This window comes from Watersipora subatra, chromosome 10, assembly GCF_963576615.1.
Source record: "Watersipora subatra chromosome 10, tzWatSuba1.1, whole genome shotgun sequence".
NCBI lineage: Eukaryota > Metazoa > Bryozoa > Gymnolaemata > Cheilostomatida > Watersiporidae > Watersipora > Watersipora subatra.
In genome coordinates, this window is record NC_088717.1 from 33194715 (window position 1) to 33203319 (window position 8605).

Consider the following 8605-nt stretch of genomic DNA (forward strand, 5'->3'; position numbering starts at 1 on the left):
GAGTTTCTAAGACAATAAATTGTTGTTCATAGACATGCAGATAAGAATTAATTGTCTCTGATTCTTTGCAGGTACTCAGAATTAGGAGCATCAAAATATACTTTTGTTTGTTTTTCGTGTAAACATGCAAATGTTTCTGCATTGTTTCTTTAGGTGAAACTGACAAAATTCTATAATATTTTACCAACTTTATAAGTGCAAATTGATGTGCACTGCCTAAAATTGAAACTAAAATAAAACATAAGCCTGCTTTTTTTTACTCACAGTTCAGGTGTTTAGAACCAGAAGGGAGAAAACTCAAAAGATCTACAGTTTTTTTTGACAATAAATTAGCTTACTGAAATTTTAAAGTTAAATTGGTCAGACCTTTATAGGACCAATTGGTGTCACTGTCATTAGGCATGGCAAAAAACTACCGAATCTATGTATGTATATGTAAATAATATATATATATATATATATGTAAATAATATATCTATATTTATGTACATAATTCTCAAATGATGTCTGTATGTGTCTATAAACATCTAGAAATTAAAAGCTCACATTCTGTTAAATTTGAACTCACAAAGATGGCAACCACAAGTTTTAAACCACTCGTTTAACTACTGACCTATACAGTCCTTACCTTTCTATCGCTATTATCAAATATCATATACCATATGCACAGGCATACAGTGCCAAGAGAACATCAAATGTGTCCTTTTGGTTATTAGCTAATACTACTTTTTGCATTTGTAATTTTTTCAAAACTATGTAAAAACTGATGTTTGCTACTATTACCTAATTTTTTAATTGGTAATTTTAAATCTAGCAAAGTGCGAACGAAATTTAAAATTTCCAATTAAGTTCCTAAACTTTAATAGCTATACTTTAGCTGGAAATACTGAAATACATAAGAAAGGACACACATATACACACATAAAAACTAACTTTTACATTTATATATATCGATACATTTACTTGTTACTAGAACATTGGTTTACATTTGCAATGTTTCATTTATGCTGTAACAATAACTGAGTTCATGTCCAAAAGACTCAACTGTGTCAAATCTAACTGTTGAAAAGTGAAAGTAGTACAAAATCAACAATCAAAAGATTGAATTTAAAAATAAAATGATTCAATAAAAAATGATGGGTCAGATATGCTGACAAGATATTGTAAAGATAATTTTCCGTAAAAGTATAAATTGTTTAATAATATTAAAAATGGCGTAGGAATACTCTAATAAAAAACAGTTAGCTTGTCAAATATTTCTCTTATGCAGCCGCTAGCTTTTTAGCTAAATTTAAAGCTTATTGTATTGTTTTTATAGCTATACTTTGTGAAAGCTAAGTCATAATCAAAAGCTTTGAGACTGCACTTCTGGGGAATTGTGTAGAGGAAGATGCAAGGCCTCGTGGAGTGTGAAAAATTGACTTGGAGTTCTCGCTGTGTAGATATGAAAGTTCTGGAAGAAACGAATCGGTAAGCCTAATGAATCAAATAAACTGTTATTATATAAAGGTGTTAATTTGCAGAGAGTTATAAAACGGGCATTGTCTTATTTGAGATTTATCTGGAAAGTTTTTTTTAAAAATGAGATCTAGTTGAGCTGTTTTCCATTTATTCTTCTTATATATCTCTATATATATATTTCTCAAAGTTTTTTGTATGTCTGTAGGTATGTGGGTATATAAGTAGTTTCAGCTATAGCTATTAAAATTGTAGAATAAAAAATCCGTACCCCACAAAGTTTGATCTTGGACCCTCCGGTTTACCAGTCCGCGACTGCCTTACCAAATCAGCCACACAAGCTCGATAGATTCATTAAATGGTATATGTCATTATATGGGAGCAAATATGCTACAGCTCTCCGTTCCGACGTAAAGTCAATAGAAGCGGTAGCTCTTATTAATAAGCTCCCTAAAATTATTTATTGGCAATATGCCAGGCTAATAGCAAGTGACAGGCAGCTATCAATATCTTTAATTGTTTATACCGTTTTTAATACCTGGGCAACGTCGAGTAGCACAGCTAGTCCTGCCTAAAATTGTTTAAATTCATACACCAAAAACAAAATTGACTTTTAAATGACTGTGAAACTACAATTGTATCACTTTGGTCTGTAAACCATGAATCACCACAAATGTTGCAGACGCCCTCTGTTTGAGGCACACAACACTCCTCTGATTTTATACTCTCTACAATGATATTCTATCCAACCAAGCTTATAGTACAGCAATGTCAGCTAGTGTATTTCACGTGTTGAAGAGTGTTGATGAACTGACTAGAGTATCTACTTTGATTTGTGTTGATCAACTGATTCGAGTATCTACTTTGATTTGTGTTGATCAACTGACTAGAGTATCTACTTTGATTTGTAACTTTACAGATGATGTATACACTTGTTCAGTTGAAAATTAAAAAACCCTCAAAAGCATGGTTGAGGTTTAGTTTATTGGTTGGTTTGACAAACACAGCTTAAAATTTGGTTTCTTTAAATAAATGCCTTGATCTAATTATTCTAGTTACAACGATTTTCATACATGGTACATAAGATTGCTCGATATTTGCAATTATTTTTTTAATTCTAGGTCTAGTGAGAACTCTAAAACCATCGATGATCCTCTTGAAATACTGGGACAGGAAATGGTTAATATGCTGAGTGAAGATAAAGAGGTGTTGGTTAAAATTAGTGAGGATGTCTTCTCTTATCTAAAAGTTACTCAGCTGTCTTTGCAGCAAATATTCACACAATTTTCAGGTTCCAATGTCAAAATTACAATTGATGGTTCACAACTGAAGATATGTGGATCATGTAGTCTTGAATATCTAGCGACAGTTGCGCAGAGTCTGTCCAAGGCATTTGATTTGTTGGTCAAGCAGCAGAGTAAAAAGTCAGCAGTGTTTTTTAAGTTTCTAAGTTTGCTCGATCCCCAAAAAATTACGGAACTTCTTATACGAGCAAATATTTTGGCTGGATGGATGGTGAAAAATAAAAAGCTGTCGATATGCAGCAGCACGGAAGCATGTGTATCTGAAGCGTTTTGGTTTTTTGATGAGTTGGTAAACATAAGTTATTTTCCACCTGACAACTCTCTGAACCCAACACAGCTTGCCTTAGCTAAGCAAGAACATTTCTCTCTGTTTGTTGAACGCATGCAGAGACACAGTAAAACAATTGTTATAGGATACAGTGATGGTATCAAGAGAATCGAATACACTTCAACAAAAAACTATCGATCTTTTGTTTGTGAAGCAATCTCTTGCTTTTTTAAAAGCAAAGGAATATTGGCTTTTTATGATTATCAGAAAATGCTACCACTTCACTACAAATTGTTGAATCAAAATAGAGACTTGGTTGACCAATGCACATCTTCGAGATATTCCGAAATCACTGTCATCAAATACATCGGCATTATCAAATCGTCATCTATTGATCTGCTTGCCAGCACTCAATCAAAATTCAAGAATCTTCTTGAGAGTATGATGCAACAAAAGGTCAGAGTAACTCCGTTTTGTGCCCGGGGCTGGCACAAGTCCACTCACAGCTTGAGACAGCTTGCTGACATTGACAAACTTTGCCAAACAGCGAGTAGTGTGACGTCTTCTCTGACACCAACTGGCCCTTCTAACCATCCATCTATACAGCAGCGATCAACTCAGACCCTGGGTTGGTTGTTTGAGCACTGGCCATTTCTTTACCAGTATGAGTTCATCTATAAAAAAGTAAAGATTGAAGCAACCAATATCTGGTGTTTGGATGCAGATGTGAGTAGGCTAACAACTACAAAGAAAAGTTTATTTGACTTTTGCCAAAACTATTGACGAGCAAAAAAAGTCCAATAGTCAAACTTGAAAACTTGAAATAGATTAATATACAAGCATCAGAAGATTATTTGAGCATTATTCTTTATGTAGATAATGCTTTCAGATTCATCTTAGGTTGTCTAGAATATGCAAAACTGATATAGGCTGTGCGATGTAATGCTGTTTCTAAAGTTGCCGATATGCTTCAGGTAGATGGCTATATAATCTTTAAAGATTACCAAGCATGCTTTGATCTCCCAACTGGTTTACACATCATATGTCATCCAATCACTCAGAAGTCTGTGCATGTTTATAAGATGCCCGAGCAAATATGGGATCTTCAACAAGATGCAACTATAGTGAGTCTTGTGGAAGTAATATTGTCTTAAAACATAAAAACTTCAGGTGAAAAAATTTAGCATCGTACTAAATATTACATGTATATAAGAATATACTTTTTTAATTTTTGTAGTATTAATATGAGTATTCTTGTATTAATGGTTATATATGAGAAAATATCCTCATGTTTGCTTTTGAACTTCTAGCCATTGAAGAATGGAGTAAACAATGCCTTGAGAGCTGTCAGCCGTCTCACCACTGTTGCTCTTTCTCTGGTTGGCGTGGGCTCAGTCTGCCATCGTCCTGATGATGCTGCTGAAACTATATTCGGAACTATTTTCAACTTTTTGAGTAGCAATCCAATCTGCAAAATAAACGAGATTTTGGTGGTTGTTGATCCATTAGAAAAGATGGTTTGGGAGGTAATGTGAAACTCATAATCAGTGAAATTCTGGGAAACCTTTGCCAAATCTTATAAAAATACATTTTCGCTTTAATTTTACTAAATTCAGTTATTATTTTAGGCATTTAAATTCATCTTAAGGAAAATTGAAGCTGGTGTTGAACACATGATGGAATCTAGAGAAGAAACCATCACCGTAACATTTGCTGGCGCATCGCTAGCTGCAGTAAATGAAGCCACTAGTCGCTATGTAGCTGAAGCGGAGACTGTTATAGGAAGCATTGACTGGTCTAATTCTCCTTTTAAACCCTTCATACTTTCTCTACAGAAGAATGAGGTAGTAGAACTAAACCTGTTACCAAATGCTTGCCGACCTTTAAACCTATAAATAATCTAGAAGTTAGTCCCTGATAGTCTATACTGAGAATTGTCTCAGACAACAGCAGGTGTTGTTTTCACATAGCCTGTTGCTGACCTCATTGTACCATGCGCATGGCTGAACTACTCAACTTTACTGGTAAAATAAATTTGTACAAATTTTAACTTATTTAAAAGACTCGGAGCTGTTTTTAAGAGCTTTATTGCTTTTTCCTCACAGCATACCAAACTAGTTTATTTGTTGTATTATATTATTGTGTTGCTTCTGTTGTAGTTTTTTGGCCTTTTTTGGCATAAATCAACGGATTAGATTTTAGTCTGTTTTATGACAGCTACTCTCACTAGCACCGCGTGTTGTTTTCCTAAAAACAAATGCCACCTTTTATAGCGAATGTATTTGCAATGCCTGAATAACTATGAATTGCTTCTGAAAATTTTGAGCACTTACACGATATTATATTTTACAGCCTATTGCAGTGTCTATTTAGCAAACTGTAACACAGTGGTCTTAATAATTTCTACCAATTTTTGTCATTAAAACACTCTTCACAGGTAGAAGCAATTAAGAAAATAGGGAAAAATCAAGGCTTGTTTGTTCAAGTTGATGCAAGTAAGGGAACATTAAAACTTGAAGGACCATTCACAAATCTGGAATGTGGGAAAGAACTTATCAACAAACAACTCTTGAAAAATAAAGGTAACTTAATCCTAATGTCTTATATAAATATTTCTTTTTCAGATAACATAATACTGTTTATTAAACTGTTGACTAAATATTTCTGGGTTGTTACTTGATAACAAAAATAAAGCTTGTATTAGCTTCAGAAACCTCAGCTAGATCATGTAAATAGAAACTCAAATATCTCGCCACAAACATTCACCAACTCATGTTAGCATTTCTACAATCATTTTGCTTTAATTTAAATTAGCTCTTATCATATGTTTAATGAAGCTAAATTACGAATAATGTAAATATAAGTCTGCAAAAGATTGAGACTCTGTAGTAAATTCCAGATTGATAAAAATTTAGAACAACAAGTACAAAGAAGCTTCTGTGCCATAAAGCCTTAGCAATAACATAATACCTATATTAACAGTTGAAATACAAATGAGACCTAAACTTACACTTCAAATCAACATACTCAAAAAAGATCGGGGCGGTTAGGTAAAGTCTTGCACAGAAAAATCACAAATTCTGTACATCTTGTTCAAAGTGTATAGCTTTCCGTTTCTAGCTAAGAATTCGATCAGCTTCATACCAGATTGGGATCCAACAACTACCGACATTAAAGTGGCTGTGAATTCAGGTACAAGTGAATATATGAAAGTCAGCCAAAAGTTTTACTATTCACTTGAAAGACCGTGGGAATTCGAGGTTGAATTCGTAAGTCTTGCTGCTTGTTCAACTCAACTAAGCAATGTACAGTAAATCAGTCAATTTAGTTAAAATATTTGTTGGTAGGTATTTGTTATAGCTGATAATTTAAAGGAATTCAGAAAAGCAGTGTAATAGGTGTGACCGTCTGCCCTGGAAGGTAAAATGTTCCACAAATACAACTGTCCATATAGTATTTTTAATCTTACATAAAACATTTACAAATCTGAAAACAATTATTTAAATATATTCGATATAATATTGAAGATTAAAAAAAAACAAGCTAGTGAAGCGATTATGTAAGTTAAATGTTGATATTCAATGAATATCAGCGGCATGGGATGTTTTTGCGAAACCATGATCACTCACACAATACTTTATCTATTCAGCTGCTAAAGCTCAGAGAAATGAAGCCTCATTCTAATTACAGAGCCATATTGTGGGCGGTTCTAATACAATCGAAAAGGTCGCAATTATCGCATTTGAATATACAGCCTACGAATTTACAACACCGCTAGTGTTTATACCTTTATAGTTGTCTAAATCATTCCGTTATGTGCAAATTTTTCAGTCGTTTGTTCTGCAGATATTTAGAGTGCAGAATGAAAGACTTCTCATACAATACGAGGCTCATAAGCAAATGGTTGCAAAAGTAACAGGAAAAGATGTAGAAAAAGAATTATGGCAACTGGTCACAACACGAGCTGTTGATTCCATTATTTCGCAAGAATTTAACAGAAGTTACGATGCGTCAGCTGCCGGTCAGTGACAGTTCTAAAACTAAATTCCTGGACAATAAATCATGTTCATTTTTACCAGCTTGAAATAAAATTGAAAACAAACTTAACACAAATATTTGTTTAATTGCTAGTGAACTGAAGCTGAATTGATTATTTATGCAATATCCTTTGGAAACTTTGAATGCCACAGTATTCATAAATATTGTTTTAGGAGTGAGCTTTGAAAAGAATGCACAGCGGGCTGTGAACTCAAACAGAAACTTATCGCACATACTGTTGGCAAAAGTGGTGACAGGAAATACTTGTAAAGAGCCAAATAATTACAGTTCATCACAGAAAAGGTTCTGGCCATCTAATAATCCAACTTTGAACATGTCTTGGCCAGATGTCAATCGCAAAAACTGTCACTCTTCCCTAAATAGAAACTCATCTATTGTTGTGTATCACGACGCCGCTGCGTATCCTGAGTACGTAATCAAGTTTAAAAGAAATATATAACAATTTGTTTATCATAGGACAGGAAAAGTGCTTAGCAGGATTAATTTTTCACACATTTCAGGATTACTTTCAACATTCTCTTAACGGATCAAACTTTGTGGAAACCAGTGGAATTTGCTTTATTTGTCCACTGATGTAAACTCTCAATTTCATAGAACCAATTAAAAGCCAAAGTTAAACTCTCAACCTGTTTCATGTTGTCAAACTGCTAGACCGAAGAGCTTATGCAGATGTGCCACAACTACCCATGATCATGCGTACATAGAGATGAATGTTTCAGAAAATGCTACGTATAGCCTTCAAGAATTGAACAGAGCTAACAAAAAAGTTAATGTTGACCATAGTGCCACTCCATAGACTCACTTGTAATATTTCATATTAACTAAAATAAAAAAACAAATTTACTATGGTGCTCTGGCTGCTATCTTCATACAGATGTACATGTAGGTGCTTGTATAACTCATTTGTACTTAGAACACGAACAGCTACAAAATATTAGATTATTAGTTTATGAAAGGTGTATATAGCAATAAAGACATCTGTTTGCGAGTCTTTTCTAATTTCAAACTGTCTATTACTACTATTGTAAGTGGTGTATTAATCCTTCCATGGTTTTACGCACACACATGCCCTGTTTTCCAGTAATGCCAATTTCCGTTTTGTTAACGCAGCAATAGTCTGCGGTGATTTTGTTCTTTGGATGCTTTAATCGTATATCAGAGGCATCACTGAGGACATCGGCGTCACTATGGTTAACATATGTACTTTTGCCCATTGGTTTTTGTTTAATTTTGTGCGCTTTCATTTATTTTTGCCGAACTTGTTATATTGTTACCCAACAACATTCTACTAAAGCAGTTGATGTTTGATGCAAACGTGTATTTGCTTTGATAGTACTTCTATGTGAATCAATTAATAGTTAAAATGGTGCTTTTCTGTTCCATTCAATGATTACTGATCAATAAGTTGTCAATAAACTGAATAGCTAGACATACACTGTTAATAATCTATCAATATTTTGAATATACGGTCTGCGAGCATATTGAGTTGCTAATAAAGACTAAATTTGCAACTCTT

The 8605-nt window shown here is 33.8% G+C and overlaps 1 protein-coding gene across 1 annotated transcript; it reads left to right on the plus strand.

Moving 5' to 3' along the window:
* Positions 1-1390: 1390 nt before the first annotated feature.
* LOC137406984 (uncharacterized) lies at positions 1391-8341 on the plus strand. Its single transcript, XM_068093585.1, has 9 exons — positions 1391-1470; positions 2580-3756; positions 4005-4154; positions 4341-4556; positions 4659-4874; positions 5468-5612; positions 6151-6299; positions 6877-7051; positions 7242-8341. Exons 1-9 carry the CDS (start codon positions 1391-1393, stop codon positions 7526-7528), a joined length of 2595 nt encoding a protein of 864 aa, XP_067949686.1. The 3' UTR covers positions 7529-8341.
* Positions 8342-8605: the final 264 nt, after the last annotated feature.

What these genes read in the sequence shown, in the direction of transcription:
- LOC137406984 (XM_068093585.1), top strand. Translation starts at nt 1,391, where the DNA reads ATGCAAGGCCTCGTGGAGTGTGAAAAATTGACTTGGAGTTCTCGCTGT. An exon ending in GTTCTGGAAGAAACGAATCG is followed by an intron (nt 1,471 to 2,579) that starts GTAAGCCTAATG and finishes TTTTAATTCTAG; the next exon opens with GTCTAGTGAGAACTCTAAAA. An exon ending in TAGAAAAGATGGTTTGGGAG is followed by an intron (nt 4,557 to 4,658) that starts GTAATGTGAAAC and finishes TTATTATTTTAG; the next exon opens with GCATTTAAATTCATCTTAAG.